Source organism: Crinia signifera, chromosome 1, assembly GCF_055691185.1.
Source record: "Crinia signifera chromosome 1, ASM5569118v1, whole genome shotgun sequence".
Lineage (NCBI taxonomy): Eukaryota > Metazoa > Chordata > Amphibia > Anura > Myobatrachidae > Crinia > Crinia signifera.
This window is the reverse complement of record NC_139217.1, coordinates 240,574,826-240,598,270: the sequence shown is the minus strand read 5'-3', so window position 1 is coordinate 240,598,270 and position 23,445 is coordinate 240,574,826. Positions and strand designations below refer to the sequence as shown.

The 23,445-nt window shown below is 45.7% G+C and overlaps 1 protein-coding gene across 3 annotated transcripts in view; it reads right to left on the bottom strand.

Annotated features, from left to right (window-relative positions):
- Window positions 1–9,322: 9,322 nt before the first annotated feature.
- Window positions 9,323–23,445, bottom strand: part of FKBP8 (FKBP prolyl isomerase 8) — a 114,864-nt gene continuing 100,741 nt past the window's right edge. For all 3 annotated transcript variants that reach the window (XM_083179447.1, XM_083179448.1, XM_083179449.1), the window contains exon 9: window positions 9,323–10,969. In XM_083179447.1, coding sequence (XP_083035573.1) covers window positions 10,883–10,969 — 87 coding nt within the window. In that variant the 3' untranslated portion in view covers window positions 9,323–10,882. The remainder of the gene's footprint in view (window positions 10,970–23,445) is intronic.

Genomic DNA, 23,445 nt, shown 5'->3' with positions numbered 1-23,445 from the left:
TGGAGGACGCATTCCGCTGCGCTCCCCACGCTTCTGGGTGGCGTTGATACTGGAGGTGATGTTAAACAATGGCATAGGTGCTTTTATTGTAAGCACCCATCATCTCATAGTAAAGCACACATCACATCTCATCGCATGGGTGCTTCTACTATGAAATATCGCATCGCACCTTGTCTTTGGGGCCCTCCGATCTCATGCAATATTTAATTGTATAAGCACTCCTGTGCACTTAATATGGAAATCGCATCGCATAGCACTATACATGCTGTGCAATCCGATTTCACTACGGAGAATAGCCCAGTACACACAATGCGTACTAGGCGCCCTATACTATATATATATATATATATATATATATATATATATATATATACATATATATACACATATATACACACACACACACACACACACACACACACACACACACATTATATATATATATATATACACACACACACACATATATATATATATATACACACACACACTATATATTATGTTTTCTTTGCACAAGGCAAATGTGCATGACTCAATTAGTATTTTCTGGGGCACGCTTATAAAAAATAATTACACTTAGTATTTGAATACATAACTTATTGATAGTCAGGGGGAAATTTACTAAAGGAAATTTGTAAAAAATAGGTGTATTTGTATCCAGAAATACACTTATTTTTGACATTTACTATCCCGAAAATACGGCAATTCGTATTCGTATTGATAGCACATCAATACGACTACGAATTGCCGTATTTTCGGGATAGTAAATTTCAAAAATAAGTGTATTTCTGGATACAAATACACCTATTTTTTTTACAAATTTCCTTTAGTAAATTTCCCCCTCAATCTCTAAAATCACATTTTCTATATCTAGGAATATAGAACTAGGAGTCTTCGTTAAAATCAGATTAAATACAGATGGAGCACCCGTCATTCAGCCGGAGGCTGGTGAGAGAATCGACAGCTGCCGGAAGAGGTCGCGCGTGCATGAGACGCCCGCACGCCCTGTTCCAACAGTGCTCCCCGCCGGTCACCGCCGCCTCCCTAACCCTGCCCATCTCCCTCAAGCGGAGACGGGCAGGGTTCCCGGTCCCCACCACTGATCGACTGAGACCGCGTGCGTGTGAGACGCTCACGCGTCCCATCCAGCTTGAGTCCTTCTCCGTCAGTGGACATTCTGGCTAGCACTGGAGATGAATGAGAGGGGCTCCATCTGTAAATTTACCAGTGTATCCGCAAAGTGGAACTGGGTATTGTGTCAGGCAAAGATAAACTGTAAGGTAGTGCCCCCACTTCTTTTATATATTGGTGTCCCTTCTTAATCGTTTGAGTGGGGGATTTTGGCGTCAGACCTATTTATTAATTCATCTTACTATGATCACATCAAATGCTGATCAATTTGCTGTAGTCACTATATGTCACACACCAGAGAAATCATATTCTTATATCTGCTGTACAATTACGCTAAGTTAAAAAAAAGTTTTGCTATTAAAATCATTACTGTTTTAAATGATAGAAGTGTCTGCTTAGCAAATAAATCCCAATGTCTATTTGTTTTCACGGAACGGATTCCCTGTTTGAGTGTAATTGATATGCAGCTGTCAAATATAGCTTCAATAAAACAGTTTTAGCAAGAAGGCAGTCCTGAATCATAACACAGACATGGGATGCTTGAATACTCACTGTGTTATCAAATTATCACAAGGGAAATCCTTGTCCTACAATACGATTTACTACCTTCATTTTTAGTTTAGATTTAGTATGAGGCAGGATTGCATTTAGAAACTATAGGGCCCCATAGTAAGACCCTGAAGAGGCATTATCATTGTTACTGGACAAAATGGTCTTAACCTGAATGGGGGGGCTTAGTTGAGTTCCATCCTTCAAGTCTTAGCCACCCATGGATGTGTTTGAGATAGCGGAATGCTGGCAACCCGTTCACGTGGCAGTTGGGTGTAGAAGCCGGATGACCTGTTCACGGGGTAAGGGATCCCAGCAACAATCTGTTTGCGGGTGGGGGGTTAGGAGCCTGGAGACCTGCTTGCACGTGGGGTGGGTGCAGGAGCATGGTATCCAGTGGTGCAGCAGCACACACTTAATGGCAAAAGGGGGATAAAAATATAGTGCTCTATGGAATGTTTCATGGGGTGGGGGGGTTTGTGGGTGCAAAATCGGTACATTGCTTAGGGCTCCATAATGTATAAATTCTGCTCTGCTTAGACATAACAATCTGTGTAAAACTACATTAGTGTTACAGTAATTCATTGATGGCATTACTCTAACCCTCCTGACTCTGCTGTTTCTCACCTGTACCAGACTCATCAAACAACCCTTGATGAAGTGGCTACAGCTTCCCATTGCACCCCACGCAGGCCTAGATGCCAGCCGTGGTACTCCAAATGAACAAGACAACTACGAAATCAGTCACGTAAAGTAGAATGCCAATGTTGTGAATCTTGTAATCTGAGTGATTTCCTCACAATATATTACTCCTACTGCAATGCTTTGGACACTGCCAAACAAACATACTTCCAATCTGTCATCTCTTCTGATGGCACCAACCCTAAGCGACTTTTTAACACAATTAAGTCTCCTCTGTACCCTCCCCCACCTCCGGCTACCACCAGTGCACAAGAACTTGCCTCCTACTTTAAGGACAAGGTTGATAACATCAGAGATTAAATGGTATGCTCTTCCACTACCTCTAACCCACTCTCTTCCCTACCTGAACCCTCTGGTACTTTCTCTTAATTTGAGCCCACAAATAAAAAGGTAGTATTCACACTCTTCTAATACTCTGCTACCTCTCCTCTTGATCCTATACCTGCACAAGTCATTAAAACAATATATCCTGTGCTTATCCTAACATTAACTAAAATCTGCAATCTCTCTCTTGCTACTGGTACTTTTCCTTCTCTGTTCAAACATGCAGTGATTACTCCTATTCTGCAAAAAACACAATTCTGACCCGAACTCTCTTTCTAACTACCGTCCTATCTTTCAGCTCCCATGCCGCTCCAAACTACTCGAGAGACTTGTCTACTCTCGCCTCACACACTTTCTTAACTCTCACACCCTATTAGACCCACTTCAGTCTGGCTCAACTGAGACAGCACTGACCAAAGTGGTGAATGATCTGGTCACTACTAAGTCTAAAGGCCATTACTCACTACTCATTCTTCTAGATCTTCCTGATGAGTTTGACACTTGATCACACTCTTCTCATACGAACACTGCACTCCCTAGGTCTGAATGATATAGCCCTTTCCTGGTTCTCATCTTACCTATCTGATTGCTCTTTCAGTGTTTCGCTTCTGACTCCACCTACTCTTCACCAGCTCTGTCACTCGGAGATCCGCAAGGCTAAGTTTTAGATCCTCTGCTTTTGTTAGGAACCATTAATAATGGTTCAGTTCTGTTTTGTGATCTGTTCAGTTTGTGTTTGGCATTTGACTCTCTGGTGGCCTCCAGTGGTAGGTCTGTGCCATTACAGCTCAGTATTCTGTGAGCTCAATATATTTACAAGTCTGCGAGGTAAGAAGCTCGTTATTACAGCTTGGGAGCTGTCAGGATCTCTCTCAGCTGATTAATCACTTGAGCCCTTCATTCTCTCTAGCTCTGCCCTGCCAGTGATAGCTTCTAGTAACCAGCTTCCGGTTTCCTGTGCAGGTAGCTGCTATTTCCGATCCACAGCTGGTCACCTGTCTGGGTACTGCTCTGTTTGGAGTTCACCAGCAGTTTGCTGGTAATATGTCTGTTTCTCCCTGCACTTCGCCCATTGCAGCCTTCCTGGCCTTTGGCAGTTCCAGCCTTTCCCAGTTACAGAACCCGGTCTGTCTGCTCTAGTCTGTCCCAGCCTGCTCTTAAGTATCCTGAAAAGAAAAAGAAGGATATAGAAATCTATATCAATTAAAAGGCGCTTGGTATGGGTGTGCTTGGCTAGGTGCAGCAATCTAAAAAAAGGGAGAGTCATCCCCAATACAATATACAGGAAAAAGGAGAGTGGTCGATTGTGCTAGCACTAAATCACATTCAAATTATAAATTGATCAGAAATGGTCAGGTGTGTATATAAGCAACACTTTAATTATAAAATATAAAGATTATTATAAAATAATTAAGAAACACAGACATGAGATCGATAGTCACTATCGATCTCAAGTCAGTGTTTCTTAATTCTTAATAATTATTTTTTTAAATGATCTTTATATTTTATAATTAAAGTGTTGCTTGTATACACACCTGACCATTGCTGATCAATTTATAATTTGAATGTGATTTAGTGCTAGCGCAATCGACCACTCTTCATTTTCCTCTTTACTGTGCCTGTTCCAAGTCATGCAAGTGCTCCAGTGGAGCCTGGCTTTGTTCTTTTTTTATATAATAAAGTTCTGGCAAGCTGCCATATTACTTTGTTGCTTAGTACCTTAGTTGATGAATTCCTTAGTTGCTGAAGTACCTTTTGATCCAGCTCTTCCTGGTGTGGAGAGGCCCATGGTAGTGGGCATACGTTTGTTTTGGGGTACCGTGTGTTTGTGTACTTATTTACTTTGACGTGTTTTAGGTTGGAGGCACCCCGGTTCAGTTGTGTTCGGTGTTGGCGACTAGGTCGCACTCCCCGTCATTGGCCTGGTGCCGTTAGGCAGGTTGTTTCCCCAGACAGGCCCAGTAGTTAGATTACCTTTTGACTGTACCCTTAGGGGGTCTCTGGTTCTTTGTCCTCTCATAACTCCTGGCTGCACCGGAGCTAGGGTGGGCTTAACTCACCCTTTCAAACGTGGCAGCTACAGGTGAAGCCTAGTATCTGCAGGAACCATCACCTAACTTTAGGGGTCAACAGAGTCAGCGTACGGTCCCGTCGTGGCTGTCCTAAACAGCAGTCCCGGCTGCGGGTTCACACCCGAAACCTTAACGTAACATTATCACTGGCCAAACAGATGTATACATGTATTCTCAGTAGTCATAGTGTATACATGCATATATAAATTTTGTTTCATTGTGTTTTAGGTGTTGTAATTGATTACTGGACCTATATCTTTATCCATATTAAGATTTTTTTTTCTTACATTCCATTCCAGTCAGGTCCAGCTTGCCCAGGTGATCTGGTCTGTCTGTTTTGTTGCTGTGCTTAATAATGCAGGCCTTGCAAGCCTGCTTGGTTGCCTTAAATACAGCTTTTTCGGCCTTGAAGCCTGAGCAGGTTGAGGTTTTGCAGCAGCCACTACTGCAATTACAAAACTTCAACCAAAATTTTCCTGGACCTCTCTGAGTTTGTTGGGGCCCTATCCGCTCCTAATGAGAATGAGACCCTGGCTAAAGAAGCGTCAGCCAGCAAATCTTCAGTCCAGGAGGTTCAGAAGAGGCAAAGAATATTTCTACGGCCAAGGCTCTCACAGGAGGAGCGGCGACGGAGTAAAAGCTTAAATCTGTGTCTTTATTGTGGGGGTTCAGGCCACTATCTCCAGGTGTGTGAATTGCGCAAGTCTGGTGGTAGTGAAAAGTTTTGACTCCATCCAGGATGAGCCAGGTTGTAAGATCTGTACCTGTCTCCACGGTGGCTGTAGAGCTTGACCTTAAACCACCCATACATAGCACTCCGACCTATAACTGGGGTCCTAAGATTAGGGCGCCCCATTGTTTATGGAACCAGAAGAGGATGTTTTACTCACCCACTAAGATTTCTGTCAGGAAGACATTGGATGCTAATCTCCCAGCTAGGGAGATCAATGTTCTTTCTAAATTGGAGTTGCTAGCCTCAGTAGCTGTTACCTCAGAAGGGGCCTCAAATGGTTTAACCCCAGAGGGGGTCTTAGAAGCCGTCACACCAGAGGGGGCCTCAAATGGCTTAAGCCCTGAAGGGGTCTCGAATGGTTTAACCCCAGAGGGGGTCTTAGAAGCCATTACTTCCGAAGGGGCCTCGAGGGGCATAATCTCCAAGGGGAAATCCCAGGCGATAGTTTCAGCTGGGATTTTTAATAACAGTCACCGATGTTGAGGTTCCCGGAGTTGCGGGTCCAGGATTGTTACCCAGTGTCCCGGTCCCCATGGGCGAGTCCGATGCCGTGGGCCCGCCTGTGAATTGCGATGTTCGAGGCCCATCGGGCGATTGTGTTGTTCGGGGTCCGCCGAGCAAGTCCATTGCTGGGGGGCCGCCGTGCGACTCAGATGCAGGCAGCCCGACCTGTGTGAGTCAGATGCAGGGGCCCGTCGGGCGAGTCCGATGCTGGGGGCCCGTCGGGCGATTGGAATGCTCAGGGCCCGCCAAGTGAGTCAAAGGCCGCAGCCCCGAGTGGGGGCCCAGAGGTCTGTTTCACCCCACAGGGGGGCTTGGTCTATCCTACTCCAAGAGGTATCTTGGAGGCTGTGTCCCCAAAAGGGGTGGCCACATGCTTAGCTGAGGTTCCAAAGGCCGCAGCCTCAGCTGGAGTTTCAAAGACCTCAGTCTCAGCAAGGGTCTCAAGGGCCATAAACCCAGTGGGGGTTTCTGTCTTGCCAGCTTTTTAGGAGGTTTCGAAAGTGTCAGTCTCTTATGACGTTACTCCGGCACAGAATTCCAGTCCTGAGGTTCCAGTTCGCAGTTATAAACCCTGCCTATTAAACAAGAGTGTACCCGGGTGCCTATAGATTGCAAGTGAGAATTGCAAATAACCCCATTGGGATAACTCAACCCTTAGGGGAATAGAGTATCCACACATACCACAACCCCATGTGTTATCGCGGGCATTATACCCTATTTAATAAATAAAGACACTGAGATACAATATAATTTTATTTGGTACACCAATGTCGACTTCAGATAACCTGTATGTTATTACATACATCACACCAGTGCGTAATGAGTAGGCCACTGTTTTTAATAAACACACCTTACCCTTCCCCTGTATTCAAATTTAAATGTTTTATGTGTGTTTGTCGTTGTCATATTTCGCTAAGTTTTAATAGGACCAATAAAAGGTTACATTTTATTTAGGACTACTTAGGTGCACCCGTCAAGGACATACTTTTCTCTTTCTTCTTATATATAAAGTTATCTAATTTTTGTCCAGTTGTGGCACACCTCCCGTAAAGTTGAATTGTAGGTTGACGCCATATCCAACAAATTCCAGGGGGTTCTAATCTCCTCAATCTAATTGAGGATCCTGTGCAGATAACCATCTCTCCCTTTTGTTGCTCCTGCCAGTGATAGCTTCTAGTAACCAGCTTCCGGTTTCCTGTGCTGGTAGCTGCTATTTCGGCAGTTGGTCACCTGTCTGGGTACTGCTCTGTTTGGAGTTCACCAGCAGTTTGCTGGCAATTTGTCTGTTTCTCCCTGCACTTAGCCCAGTGCAGCCTTCCTGGCCTTTGGCAGTTCCAGCCTGCTTTCATTCAGTTACAGAATCCTGTCTGTCTGCTCCAGTCTGTCCCAGCCTGCTCTTTACCATCCTGCTGCTGGATGTCCCTGTTCCAGGTCACATAAGTGCTCCAGTGGAGTTCTGGCAAGCTGCCATATTCCTTTGTTGCTTAGTTTGTCTGAAGTTCCTTTGATCCAGCTCTTCCAGGTGTGGAGAGGCCCACGGTAGTGGGCCGCTCCATACGTGTGTTTTGGGGTACCGTATGTTTCTGTACTTATTATTTACTTTGACGTGTTTTAGGTTGGAGGCACCCCGGTTCAGTTGTGTCTGATGTTGGCGACTGGGTGCCGTTAGGCAGGTTGTTTCCCCAGGCAGGCCCAGTAGTTAGATTATCTTTTGACTGTACCCTTAGGGGGTCCCCGGTTCTTTGTCCTCTCATAACTCCTGGCTGCACTTGAGCTAGGGCGGGCTTAACTCACCCTTTCAAACATGGCGGCTACAGGCGAAGCCTAGTATCTGCAGGAACCGGTCACCTAACTTTGGGGGTCAACAGAGTCAGCGTAGGGTCCCACCATGGCTGTCTTAAACAGCAGTCCCGGCTGCGGGTTCACCCCCGAAACCGTAACAGCTTTTCTTAATCTATACCTCATCTCTTAGCGAACTAATCATCTCTTTCGGATTTCAGTATCACTTGTATGCAATTATTCAAATCTATCTATCAACCCCAAAGTTGTCAGGAGTGGTTTTCTTGGATCTTGGATGTCTTCTCGCCACCTCAAACTCAATATTTCCAAAATGGAATTAATTATATTCCCACCAGCCAAGAACAGTTACCATCCTGATATGTCCAAAACTGTTGACAACTCAACCATCTACCCTGCCCCACAAGCTCATTGCCTAGTGGTCATCCTCGACTCTGAACTGTCCTTTGTTCCCCACATTCAATCTGTCTACATATCATGTTACAGACATCTAAATAAACATCTCTCTTATCCATACAGTCATTATAGCCCCCACTGACTATTGCAATAGTCTCCTAACTGGTATTCCCAAGAAGAGACTCTTGCCACTGCAATGCAATCAATTTTAAATTCTGCTGCTAGGCTGATCTTCCTAGCAAGCCCCTCCATTGGTTGCCTGTATTTTACCATATTCAATATAAAATACTTCTACTCACATATAAAGCTATTAACCATACTACCCCAGTATATATCTCTTTACTTATCTCAAAATATCTCCCATCTCGGCCACTCCGCTCTGCGCAAGATCTGCATCGATCAATAGCTCCCATTCACTATTACAAGACTTTCATTGGGCTTCTCACATCCTATGGAATGCCCTTTCATGCACAAAAAGATTCTTCTAGCCTCCAAACTTTGAAGCGTTCTCTGAAAACTCACCTCTTCAAGCAAGCCTATCATATTTAAGTTCCACACGCATAACCCTCTGAGGCACTTCTGTATCTTATAGCTTCCCTTCTGGACTTGCAACTTGGTGGGACTGCTATGCTATTACTGGTGCCTGTCCTTGTGTTTCCCACCTATGCGCCTATAGATTGTAAGCTTGCAACTGGGCCTTCTTACCTCCAAGTCTGTCTTTTACCCAGTTTGTTCTACCACGGTCTATAATTGTAAAGCGCAATGGAATCTGCTGAGCTATATAAGACACTATAAATAAATGGCTTTCTACCAAACAAGTTTTCAAGTTAGACTACTCACTGTATTTAATTTTTAATGTTTTGGGTGAAATAAAAGTACATCCTGATACTACATTTAGCCAGTATTCATATAAACACAACCAGTCAATTTACAAAGTTCTTGTAATATCCGAAAGGCATGTGGTGGGTGGAGCAGCGCAAATTTCAAATTCTACGCTTAGACTTACGGTTCTTCATTTTACATGTCAAAGCAGGTATGGATAAGTTGCAAAAACTTGTAGTTACTCTTGTCCTATAAATACGTTCACAATTAAAAAACTCAGACGAAACATGAGTAAATTAAACAAATAAATCATATTTATTAAGTAATAAAATGAAAACAAGTTATATATCTTTTTTTAAATCAACATAAATACTGTGATGTCTAAGACTGTCATTATTACAACATTTATCAATAATCTGCAGTTCCAGTGTCCATTAACACACCAAATAGATCAAAATCTGGTGATGCATATACTATGGAAACTGACCTACACATTTAGAATTTGTGGGTCAGCACTCTTACAAAGCAATTCTTACTTCTGGATACAGCCTTGCTGGTGATGTGCTTTCTCCTCTAACATATGGTCTCAAAAATACTCTTGGAAAGTCAGCATTATGACTGCAGCCTGTGCTGGATTACTGATATTAAAGAAAACTTTTTAAATAAGGTTAGCCATCTTACATATGGAACCGTGGTTATCTTTGCTGCGTTCGTGCTGCAGCACCCCGTGCATGTGAGATACTAGTGTGCCCCAATCACGGCAATGGCACGTGCATCTGAGACGAGTCACTGTGGTGTGAAGGCAGCAAAGATAACCGCAGCTCCATCTGTATAAGATAAAGGACATTGAATGGCACAAGCTCCTTGTAGTAATCAAAATGTTGCTTAGCAGGCTTAATTTACACTTCAACTAATTGTTCATTTAAAGTATTTTACAAAATAACTATACAATATGCCCGGCAATTTACTGTTTTAGACAAAAGGACATGGAAGGTGAGAAAAAAAAAAATACAACTTGTAGCGGCTTCTTCCTTCCATAGTGAAAACTGGTCCCACAGACTTTTCTGGGAACTCAATATGAAAATGGTCCCATTGAAACGAATGTTACATGAGATCCCAGAAACCAATGGAATATTGCAAAAAAATAATGAATGTTGCAAAGTTTGAAAGCCGAAGGTATTTCTTGAGCTACGATCCTCCTACAAGGATTAAGACTCAGAACCCTTAGTTTACTGCTTGGGCTTCCTAGTTCATTGATTTAAAGACTACATGAAGTAATATGCTCTTCCAGGAGTATGTGAAGAATGCTTTTGAAGATAATAATTACAATATGTGTAGAACAACTATTAACCTGGAACCCCTAAACTTCTTTACAAACTGAACATCTTAATTTGTACCTTCTCAATGAAACATATTACAGTTGCCATAATGTTGTGTAATGTACCACTTCTTGTTGGTCATGACATATAATGTAGACACATACAGGTTTGTGCAGTGTTTAGCCAAAAATACACTTTTCACTAAATATACAATACACCAATAATCCCATTATATGTTCAGATACCTGATAATCATATACCCCCAGCCACTTTATGATTGTGGTACATATAAAAGAATTCCAAAAGTCAACTTGCACCTTTAACCAGTATTTGAAGGAGAAAAAAAGTGCGAAAATTTGACCAAAAAAAAAAAAAATTAAATTAAAATTTAAGTTATATATTACAAAGAATATCTTTTTGACTGTACACCGAACCTTATACAGCATTTATTTTAGGTAGAGGATATGAGAAATGGTATTGTTTCCAGATCTTCTTAGTACACAAAATGGCTTCCATCCTCAAGTCATGGCGGCTCAATTGCGGGCGGCTATGACGACTGAAAGAGCTACTCCTCCTATTGCTATTGCTGTTGCCCCAAAAAGCCACTTCCAGGAGATAGACTGCAAGAAGAAAAACAAAAAAACATTCCAGAATTAAAATAATGGTAGATGACGGAAAAATATATACAGACCAGTGTGGTTTTAGTTTTAAGCTTAAGCCACAAACAAAACACACATAATGCACTTTCAAGTAAATATTACAATTTTTAAACAAAAGTATATTGGCAAATTACTTTTTCCGTTTTTTTGTAGGTTTCTTTTAGATAATTACTTTTAGATTTTTAGATTAATACATTTAATAGCACATTCAGCTATCAGAGTTATATCCTTATTGAGATTAAGTATGTACATAAAAAAAACCATTAATCACTTAGAGTTGATTTATCAATTGACTAAATATTGTATTGAAATTATAGGGTTAGTAGAAGGATAAGATAATCAGAAAATCCTGGATTAATCGAAAGGCATATTGATCCTTTCTTTCTCTTTTTTTCTTATTTAATCGATCCCACCACCATTTTCTTATTTTCTTCTCCACCATTTTCTTAAAAAATGTTCAAATATTTTCTTTAAAAGTCAATGTCTTATATGAATTGATTCTTTGTAAATGAAGTATCTGTTCTATTTCTGTACATTGAAACGAATGTTTATGTTTGTAGATTGTTAACTATTCCCCTGATGAAGTCTCTATAGACAAAACAATATTGGACGGCTTCACTAATTTGAAGGAGACAGCTTCACTACTTTGAAGGAACCAATAAAAACTTTATTTGGAAGATCATCCTCCTTTGCTTCATTGAAAACCTTTGGAACTTGTGGACTTTATACCACTATTGGGGAGTATATGGCAGCAAGTCAAACTACATCTCTTTCGCTCTCTCACAGAGGCAATAGTGTACAATTAGCTGCTTACTTATTTATTATTAAACAGTTTCTTATATAGCGCACACATATTCCGCAGAGCTTTAGAGTATAGTTGAACATTCACTGCCCCTGCCCCAGTGTAGCTTAGAATATTATATTACCTACCACATGTACAAGCACAAACAGACATTCTAGGGTTAATTTGTTGGAAGCGAATTGACCTACCAGTAAATTTGTGGGAGGAAACCGGAGTACCCAGAGTAAACCCACGCAAGCATGGGGAGAATATACAAACTCCATACAATTAGCGATGGTGGGAATCAAACCCGTGAACTAAGTGCGGTGAGGCAGTAATGCTAACCATTACACCGTCCGTGATGCCCTAACAACTTACTAGCTTTCAAAGCATTTGCTTCCAGCGGGCTTATTAGTTTACGAAGTTGGAATCCGCGGGTATTTAGCAAATTGGATTATCGTACTGATATCTATTGCATGATATCGCTCTCTCTCTCTTGGTATCACAGCCCATACTGTATGTTAACAACATAAACAATACCTTTTAGATTGTACACTGCGCAATAGACATCTTTGTTTTACTTAAAACGTTTTTTTTTTTACTGTTACCAGCAGCATATATGGTGAGCAATGGTGTGGTTACACACCACAATGCATAATAAAAACACAACCTGTGACACGTCTCCTCATTATTTATTTATTTATTAACAGTTTCTTATATAGCGCATACATATTACGCAGCGCTTTACAGAGAATATTTGAACATTCACATCAGTCCCTGCCCCAGTGGAGCTTACAATCGATATTCCCTACCACATGTATACGCACACAGACATTCTAGGGTTAATTTTGTTGGAAGGCAATTAACCTATCTGTATATTTTTGGATTATGGGAGGAAACCGGAGTACCTGGAGTAAACCCAAGCAAGCACAGGGAGAATATACAAACTCTGTACAGTTAGAGCCATGGTGGGGATCGAAGCCATGACCTCAGCGCTGTGAGGCAGTAACGCTAATCATTACACCATCCGTGCTGTCTCCTGTATTCTGATATCAGCAGTAACTGAAAAAAGAATGCTGGGACTTCCTGCAGATCGGATTATTTTTGTTACTCACTGGGCACAGTAAGAACCCTCTTTTAGCAGGGTACATGCCCACTTTAGGTTTCATTGAAACATAAATGGCTTCTTAACTGACTTCTCTTCTCTGCTGCTGACAGAAAAGTAGTAGTCAAATCAGTAGTACACGGGGAAAGCAACCGAGGGGCTATTACTCACCAATGATAACTTAAACCATCAAAACTCCTGCTGGGACAAGGTGACTGGATGCCAAACTCCTTATTTACTAGGTACAGTACTTGAACCCAGCAGCTCATTAAAAGAAAACTTCATCTGCACAATCACAATGGGGCTGATTCCAAATTGGAAGCAAAGGGAAAAAAAGGGGGATTTTTGTAAGAACTTACCGTTCAAATCCCTTTCTCTGAGTCCATCCTGGTGACACAGCCAGCCATGGGATGTAGGAGGGTCCGCAGGAGAAAGGCACCTATGCTAACTTCTTTGAGAGACAGGCTCCTCCATTCTGCATCCCAGAATTCCTCAGTTCAACTTCCAGAGCACACTAGGATACAATTACTCAGCACAACTCCTGAACATATTAATATGCACAATCAAATATAACCAACTAACATGACAAAACATGAACGGTATAAACTTACTGAGGGTAAGGGAGGGATCACTATGTCACTAGGATGGACTCATAGAAAGGGATTCGAATGGTAAGGTCTTACAAAAATCCCCTTTTCTCTGTTGTCCATCCTGGTGACACAGCTAACCATGGAACGTTCAAGAGCCGGTCTTTTGGGAGGGTACACTCAGGCTTGCAGTTCTCATTACTGCTCGCCCAAATGAAGCATCCTCCAACGCGAACTCGTGGAACCTGTAAAAATTGGTAAAGGTATGAATAGAGCACCAGGTGGCAGCCTTGCATAACTGCTCCGCTGTAGCCCCATGACACACAGCCCAAGAGGAAGCAAATTACTTTGTGGTATGGGTATTAATCCTTGAGGGAATCGGTTTGCCTACCTTAGTGTATGCAAAAGCAATCACCAACCTTAACCATCTAGCAATGTTCTGCTTACAAGCAGGCCACCCTCTCTTATGCACGTTATATAGTACCAAAAGCAAATCAGTTTTGCGAAAATAGGAATTTGGTACTCACCGTTAATTCCCTTTCTCCGAATCCGTAGGGGACACTGAAGTCTACGCTGGGGAATAGAGTGGTGTAACGGAGGAGTCGGCACTTTAAGAACTTGAACTGTGGTATGGCTCCTCCCCCTCTATTCCCCCCTCAGACCTCAGTCTTAGTTGACTGTGCCCGAGAGGAGAAAAGAGACCAGGGAATCCCCAATAGAGAGAGAGAGACATTAACAAAAAAACGAACAACCATACTACTCAGTAGGCTATCAACAACATCCAGACGCATGCATAACCAAACAAACTGCATGCGCTAAAAATAAATCCCCCCCCTTTAGGCCTGAACAGTGCCGGGAGGGTGTTCAGTGTCCCCTACGGATTCGGAGAAAGGGAATTAACGGTGAGTACCAAATTCCTATTTTCTCCTTCATCCTTGGGGACACTGAAGTCTACGCTGGGGACGTCCCAAAGCCATCCCCACGGGTGGGAAGGCACTGGGCATCCTGAAGCACCGCACGGCCGAAACTGGAGGCAGAGGCCGCAAAGGTGTCAAACCTATAAAACTTAACAAAAGTATTAGGGCCCGACCAAGTGGCTGCCCTACATAACTGTGTCAGGGAAACTCCCCTGGCAGCGGCCCAGGAAGGCCCCACCGAACGGGTGGAATGGGCCGAAATCCTGACAGGCGGTGACTGTGAAGCATGAAGGTAAGCCTGCTTAATGGTCAGACAAATCCACCTAGCCAGAGTCTGTTTAGACGCTGGCCAACCCCGCTTCGCCGAAGAATAAAGGACAAACAGTGAATCCGACCTTCTGAGATCCTTGGTCCTATTCACATACACCTGCAAGGCTCGGACCACGTTCAGCGAGGCGGAATCTCCCGTAAGAGCTGGCACCACGATTGGCTGATTTAGGTGATAAGAGGAAACCACCTTAGGCAGATAATCCAACCTGGTCCGAAGCTCAGCCCTGTCCGGATGAAACACCAGGTAAGGAGACCGGCATGAAAGAGCGCTAAGGTCGGACACCCGGCGTGCCGATGCTAACGCGAGCAGTAACACCGTTTTCCATGTTAACAAACGCAAATCAATCGAGTCCAAGGGTTCAAAAACACTTGATTTAGGATGATCCAAAACTAAGGAAAGATCCCAAGGTTCCTCCGGAGCCCTCACTGGGGGCTGAAGGCGGAGAACCCCGCTCAGAAACGTCTGCACCTCAGGAATGACGGCAAGACGCCGATGAAAGAAAACTGACAATGCAGACACCTGTACCTTAAGGGACCCTAGGCGCAACCCCGCCTTAAACCCGGCTTGCAAAAACTGCAACAACCGAGACAAAGAAAAAACAGCCGTGGGCAAGTTACGGCACTCGCACCACGCTACATAGGCCTTCCAAATGCTATAATAATGCTGTGAAGTAACCTCCTTCCTGGCTCTTATCATAGTAGGAATCACTGACTTAGGAATTCCTCTTCTGCTCAGCAGTGCGGCCTCAACAGCCATGCCGTCAAACGAAGTTGCCGTAAGCCTTGGTAGGCGAACGGCCCCTGCGGTAGAAGATCGTCCCTTAGAGGTAGCTGCCATGGATGATCTATCAGGAGCCCCTGAAGCTCGGCATACCAAGGACGACGAGGCCAATTCGGTGCCACCAAGATGACCGTGGACCTCTCCCGTTTGATTCTTCTGAGTACCAACTGAATCAAGGGCAACGGCGGAAACAGATATATTAGGGAATAGTTCCAACTCGCGGTCAGCGCGTCCGTCGCTACCGCCTCTGGATCCCGAGATCTGGAACAATACAGGGGCACCTTCCGATTGTTCCTGGAGGCCATCATGTCCACTTGAGGCATCCCCCATCGGTGGACGATCTGAGCAAATGCCTCCGGATGCAAGGCCCACTCCCCAGGGTGAACATCCTGGCGACTCAGATAGTCCGCCTCCCAGTTGTCCACCCCGGGAATGAAGACCGCTGACAAGGCCAGAGCATGCCGCTCTGCCCATTGCAGAATTGGACGCACCTCCTGCATGGCTCCGCGACTGCGCGTTCCGCCCTGCCGGTTCACATAAGCCACAGCCGTGGCATTGTCCGACTGAATGCGAATCGCCTTCCCTCGGAGGATCCCGTCCGCATTGGACAAGGCCAGACGAATCGCGCGAAGCTCCAAGATGTTTATAGATAACTTCGCCTCCTGAGACGACCACCGACCCTGGAAGTGCTGTCCCAACACAACAGCTCCCCAGCCCCGGAGACTGGCATCGGTCGTGACTATCGTCCAATCCCAGATTCCGAAACGTCGGCCCTCCAGTAAATTGGCCGCCAGTAGCCACCACTGGAGAGAGAGACGGCTGCAAGGCGATAAAACCACCATCTTGTACATGTGCAAGTGGCAGCCCGACCACTTCCTGAGCAGATCTAACTGAAAAGTCCTTGAATGGAAACGGCCGAACTGAAGAGCCTCGAACGAGGCCACCATCTTGCCCAGTAATCGAATACATAAGTGCACCGACACTCTCCGAGGACGAAGCACCTGCCGAACCAACTCCTGCAGGGACAACATCTTTTCCCGAGGCAGAAAAACTTTTTGAACCTCTGTGTCCAAAATCAAACCCAGGAATACAATCCTTCGCGCAGGATTCAGTTGAGATTTCTGGTAGTTGAGAATCCAGCCATGGGTCAATAACGTCTGGCAGGTTACCTGAATCGCCTGCGTCAACTGACTCCTGGATTCGGCCTTGATCAGTAAATCGTCCAAATACGGAACGATCTTTACTCCCAGAGAATGAAGCAACTCTACCATCACTGCCATTACCTTGGTAAACAGACGTGGCGCCGATGAAAGGCCAAAAGGCAGAGCCCGAAACTGAAAATGGAGATCCTTTATCGCGAAGCGAAGGAACTTCTGATGCGGGACGTAAATGGGAATATGCAAATAAGCATCTTTGACATCCAAAGATGCTAAAAATTCCCCCGGCTCCAGCCCTGCAACCACAGAACGAAGGGACTCCATTTTGAATCTGTGGTACGTGATGTATACGTTTAAAGCTTTTAAATTCAATATTGGTCGAACCGAACCGTCCGGTTTCGGAACCAGAAACAGGGGAGAGTAAAACCCCTCTGTGCGTTGTTCGGAAGGAACCGGCATTATAACTCCTGCGGTCAACAGCTTCTGTACTGCTTGAAGCAGCAACTGGCGGTTCAATTCCACGTGAGGCAACCCTATTGTAAAAAACTGGTGAGGAGGAGTACCGGAAAATTCCAGTCTGTACCCCTGCGCAATGATGGACAGAACCCACTTGTCCTTGCAAGACCCCTCCCAGGCCTGCCGGAAATCCAACAGGCGAGCCCCTACTCTGGGATCCCCCAGGTAGGAGGGCCGGGAGTCATGCCGCGGGCTTTTCGGTTTGCTTGACGTCTGCGCGCCGAGCAGCTGGACCTGAGGAAGTGGTTGCGCCACCAAACCCTCTGCCTCTGCCACGAGAAGCGGTAAAGGATCCCCTGGACTTACCTCTGAACTTAGGTGCCCCCCGAAAGGAGCGAAAGGCCGGCCCTTGATAAGGCTTTTTGGAAGGAGGAGCCGCGGAAGGCAAGAAAGTTGATTTGCCTCCTGTGGCCAGAGAAATCAACTTGTCTAGCTCCGGCCCAAATAAGACCTCTCCCGTAAACGGAAGAGCCTCTACCGCCTTTTTAATGTCCGCCTCCGCTTGCCAGGACTTAAGCCACAATGACCTCCTGGCCGTAATGGACTGAGCAGAAATCCTTGCCACCAGAGCCGCAGAATCCCTTGCAGCCTCTCCAATATACATTGCAGATTCCCGCATCTGTTCTGCTAACTGAATGAAGTCCTCAGAAGAACCCTGATCATTCAGACCCTTTGACAAATCCTCCGCCCATTTCTCCATGGCCCTACTGACCCAGGAGATCACAAGAATGGGCCGAAGTGACACACCTGCGGTTGAAAAAATCTGCTTAAGCCCCGCTTCCAGACGCCTATCTGGCGCCTCCTTGAGGGCCACTGCCCCTGGAATGGGAAGTGCCGCTTTCTTGGAAAGCTTTGACACTGACGCGTCTGCCAACGGCGGAGTCTCCCATTTTGCCCTTGCCTCCGGAGCAAATGGGTAAGAAGCCTTAAACCGCTTCGATAACTGAAACTTTTTTTTCTGGAGACCTCCAAATATCCAGAAGAGGTTTCTCCAATTCCATAGACTCTGGGAAGGTGACTACTGCCTTAGCAGACCTCCCAAAAATAGAAACCTGCGTCGGCGGCTCCTGCTCGCTAACATTGAGGGTAGATTTAATAGCCTGAATGAGGGCCTCTATACCCTGGGCCTCCTCCTGAGGAACGTCCTCCACAGGATCGATAGGATCCTCCTGAAACATATCCCCTTCCAGAGGGTCCCCCGGTTCATCCTCTGAAGTATCTCCCTGTAATAATAAAGGAACACCTCTTTTCCTCGGGGGAGGGGGAGCCCTTGCGGACCCTGAAGGCACCGCAGTGATTTGGACCAACTCCTTCACTGATGTAATCAGCTCTCTGGCCCAGGTGGGCTCCGCAGCAGACATGGAGGCCAGTTGCACCTGCAATGACTCCCTGTCCCTGCGAGACGCAGCCATCTCTGATGCCAGAGTGGCTAACACACTGGTAACACCCTCAGTGTTCAGAATAGGGACCTGACTCTGCCCAGCATCCCCTTTATAGCAATCCTTACACAAGGATACACCCTTTACATGCTGCGTAAACTGTTGCTCACACTTAGTGCATACAAACAACTTTGGAGAAGCTTTTGACTGAGACTTGGTTGCCATACTGCACACACACCCTTCTTGCACACACACAGGTGGAAGGAGGTGAAATAAGCTAGACAAGAGAGCCCCCAACAAGGACCCCACACCAAGAGCAAAAGCACCACACTAATAGGGGGAGAGGAGCGCACCTTCCCCGAATTAGGCCCACCTGAAAATCTCTCCAGCGGGGAAATCTCACAAGAGAAATTCCCCTCCACTCACCCAGCGCAGCATTCAATAATATCCAGGCTGAAGAGGGAGAGAACACGTCCCGCTGTCCTGTTTCAGAGAACTGTAGAGGCACAGCAGACAAGGGCAGCAGCGTGGCAGGCACCGGCGTCTGACGCTGAGGACCGCAGCTGGAAGCGACCACTCACTGGCACGCCCCTTCCGTCCTCATCAGAGCGCGCGCTGTATACAGCGGCGCTGATTGGCTGTCTGCTCCCTGCTGGACCAGCGAATTAATCCTGGTCCAGCCGTCACCCAGCGCTATGCGCTCCTTCGCCCTGCTCTCTCCGGCGGGCGACGAGGCCGCGGCCCCGTAACACAAGCTGCAAGCGGCTGTGGCGGGACCCTGACGCTGATGCGTCAGTGACCGAGGTCAGCAGCGTGCGCCGCAGGCGGTGCTGCTCTGACCCCCCGGAGAGCTATCCCACGTCGCAGGCAGCCGGCACGCGCTGGCTGCCTGTATCATATAATAAAAAACAAAAAATTATAACCAAAACAAAGAGCCCCAAACGGAGCCCCTTGCCCAGGGATCCGACTCCTCCGGGCACTAAACTAAGACTGAGGTCTGAGGGGGGAATAGAGGGGGAGGAGCCATACCACAGTTCAAGTTCTTAAAGTGCCGACTCCTCCGTTACACCACTCTATTCCCCAGCGTAGACTTCAGTGTCCCCAAGGATGAAGGAGAAAATCCTTTACTCTGTATACATAAATGTGCAGAGCACGAACCACGTTCAATTTCTTCAGCTTGTCCATATTTCTCGCATCCTCTGGAGGACAAAACACTGGGAGCACAATCTCCTGGTTTAAATGGAAATTTGATACTACCTTAGGTAGAAACGTCGGCACTGTTCTAAGAACAGCCCTGTCATCATAAAAAAACAGAAACGGGGACTTGCAAGACAAGGCCCCCAATTCTGAAACCCACCTAGCCGAGGCTATGGCTAACAGAAATGTAAGTTTCCAAGATAGATATTTAAGATCAGCTGACCTTAAAGGCTCAAATGGAGGTTTCTGTAGAACTGAACAACACCAGAGATCGATCCCAAGATGCCACCGGCTGCCTATAAGGAAGTTTAAGTCTCATAACTCCCTGCAAGAAGGTCTGTACTTCTGGCAACAGAGCCACTCTTTTCTGAAAGAATATGGAAAAGCGGACAGCTGTACCTTTAAAGACTGCAGGCTAAGCCCCGCTGAAAAACCATATTGTAGAAACTCCAAAAGTCTAGTGTCATTGAACCAAGAGGTGTGTGCCTTCTGACATTCACACCACCGCATATAGATTTTCCAAACCCTATGATAATTTGCTGCTGACACAGGCTTCCGAGCCCTGAGCATGGTTTGGATAAAAGCATCTGAGAAAACTTTCTTCCTCAATAAGTAGGTTTAAAAAGCCAGGCCGTCAAATTGAGACTAGCTAGGTCCTGGTGTAGAAAAGGTCCTTGTCTGAGTAGGTCTGGACGAAGAGGAAGATGCCAGGATTCCAGCAACAACCTCAGTATGTCTGAATATCAAGACCTCCTGGGCCAATCCGGAGCAATCAAGATGATCTGCACCCTGTGTCCTCACGCTCTTGGGACGCGAGCAATCATGGGAAACGAAGAGAATACATATGCGAGGCTGAAACACCATGGAACTGTGATGGCATCCACTGCCCACGCCAAGGGATCCATGCTCCGCGAGCAGAACCTGGGAACCTGACAATTTTGTCTGGATGCCATCAAGTCCATTTCTGGGAGCCCCCAAAGTGCTACTATTTCCTGAAAAACGTCCTGATGCAATGCCCATTCTCTTTCCAGCAGTTCCGCCTCCACATTCCGGATCCCCAGAATGAACACAGCTGAGAGAGCTAGAATGTTCACTGCTGCCCACTGAAAAATCCGCGAGACTTCCTGCATGGCCATCCTGCTGCAAGTACCCCCTTGATGGTTGAGATAAGCCACAGCCCTGGCATTGTCCAATTGTATGCAGATGGACAACCCCTTCAGGAGGTCTTCCGCCTGTAGGAGTGTCTTCCACACTGCCCGAGTTCCAGAATGTTGATCGGCAGTTTTGACTCCACACTGGACCACAGACCTTGCAATCTGAGGTGTAAGGCCACTGCCGCCCAGCCCCTGACACTGGCGTTGGTCGTGATGACCAACCAATCCCATGAGCGAAGGGAGCACCGCAATTGAACAGACTCTATATCCATCCACCAGATCGAGTCCCTTGTCTCCTGAGACAGTAACAGTAACAGTGTTTCCTGTTTCATGGATTTCAGGTTGCCAGGTTGTTCCATTGAAAAGGTCTTGAGTGAAACCTTGTATACTGCAGGGTCTCGAAAGTTGCCACCATTTTGCCCAACAGCTTCAAACTCTGCCATACCGATGGATTCAGCGACTGGAGAATCGGCAGCACCAACCGGCGAATGTCCACTGCTTTGGACTCTGGGAGAACATATGATGTAGAGGTGTATCCAAGATCACACCCAAAAACTGAAGTTTCTGAGGGTAAGTGAGCTTTTGGAAGATTTAACATCCACCCATGGTCTCTGAGAAACTGCGTTGCAATCATCAGAAGTTCCTACAACTTCTCTGCCGATTCCGCTTTGAGCAAGAGGTCGTCCAAGTATGGGATAATAAAGAAGCGCTGCCATGACAGCCATCACTTTTGTGAAAACTCTCGGTGCTGTGTCCTGTCTGAAAGGTAGAGCCTGAAACTGCAGATGAGTTTCCCCTATTGCGAAACGCAGTAAAGATTGATGTTCTCTGCATATAGCCACATGTAGGTAAGTATCCTGGATGTCCACTGATGCTAGAAATTCTTCAGGTTCTATCCTTTAAAAGCACTGACCGCAGAGATTCCATCCTGAAGTGGTCCACCCACAGATGGAATAAAATCCCTTCTTTCTTTCTTCCTGAGGCACTGGGATCACAACTCCCTTCTCAAAAAGTGACTTTGCCGCCCCCAAGAGGGCTTTTAGCAAGCGAGTTTCTCGCAGCAGGGGTGTTGGGAGAAATCTCTTTGAGGGAGCTCCCCTGAGATTGATCCTGTACCCTGAGAAATGATGGAGAGAACCAAGGGTCCAGGGTGGAGAGATTTCACACATCCTGAAACTGCAGGAGGTGACCCCCCACTCTGATCCCAGAACAGGGAGACTTATCCTCATTTTTGGAAAGGTGTTTCTTTGCAAAGGCCCCAAAACGGGACCTGGGCGCCCTTCCTTTGCCAGAAGGTAACTTTCCCCTACCTGTTTGTCCCCTACTGGACGCACCCCCTTGAAAGGATGAACAAAAGGACGGCCTAACTGCCCCAAACCCAGACACTGAGGGCCTTATTCTAGTTCACTCTTAGAGGCAAATTCCTTCTTAGCTGGACAAAACCATGTGCACTGCAGGTGGGGCAGATATAACATGTGCAGAGAGAATTAGATTTGGGTGGGGTTTTTCTTCAAAGTGTGATCTATTTTGCAGTGTAAAAATAAAGCAGTCATTATTTATCTTGCACAGAAACAAAATAACTCACCAAAGCTAAATATCTCTGCACATGTTACATCTGCCCCCCTTCAGTGCACATGATTTGTCCAGCTAAGAAGGAATTTGCCTCTAAGAGTGAACTAGAATAAGGCCCTGAGTGCTTAGATGTGGTGGGAAGAAAAGTGCTCTTTCCCCCCATGGCTTGCTTGATAAAGGAATCCAGTTCTGCTCCCAAAAGAAGTTCTCCCTTAAAAGCCAATGCTTCTAGAGACTTCTTGGACTAACTGTCAGCTTCCCAAGCCTTAAGCCAGAGAGCTCTCCTAGCTGTCACGGAGGTAGCTGACACTTTTGACGCCATCTTGGTGCCTTCTTCACCAGCCTCACAAACCTACTCTGCTGCACACTTTAGCTTTTCAGCCAAAGCAAAGGCTTCTGTGTCAGGTTGAAGCTGATTACACAAGGCATCAGCCCACTTCATCATGGCTTTAGATACCCAAGCAGATGCAATATTCGGGAGTAAGGTAAAGCCCACCCCTTCAAAAACAGCTTTAAGACCGCCTTCAATCTTTTTATCCACGGCGTCTTTGAAAGCAGCACCCCCCTGTACAGGCAAAGCAGTGGTTTTGGACAACCTAGCAACAGGTGCATCCACCAAAAAGATCTTTTCCCACAATTTCACATGTTCCTCCAGAATGGGATACTCTCTCAAATCTCTTGGGCATGAGAAGCCTTTTATCAGGAGTCTTCCATGCTTCCCCAAGTAATGCTATCATGCCCTCATCTGAGGGAAAAGTAACTACATCCCTGCACGGTTTCTTAAATACACCCTGAACTGGCACTTTATCCTCACCTGAGAGATTCAATGTCTGTTTAACTGCTAATATCAAATCCTCAATACCAGAGACAGAAGACTCAAATTCTTCCCTCTGGTCCCAAAATGTATCTTCAGTACATCCCCCTTCATCTTCAGACTCTAAATTAGCAAGTGAAGGCATGG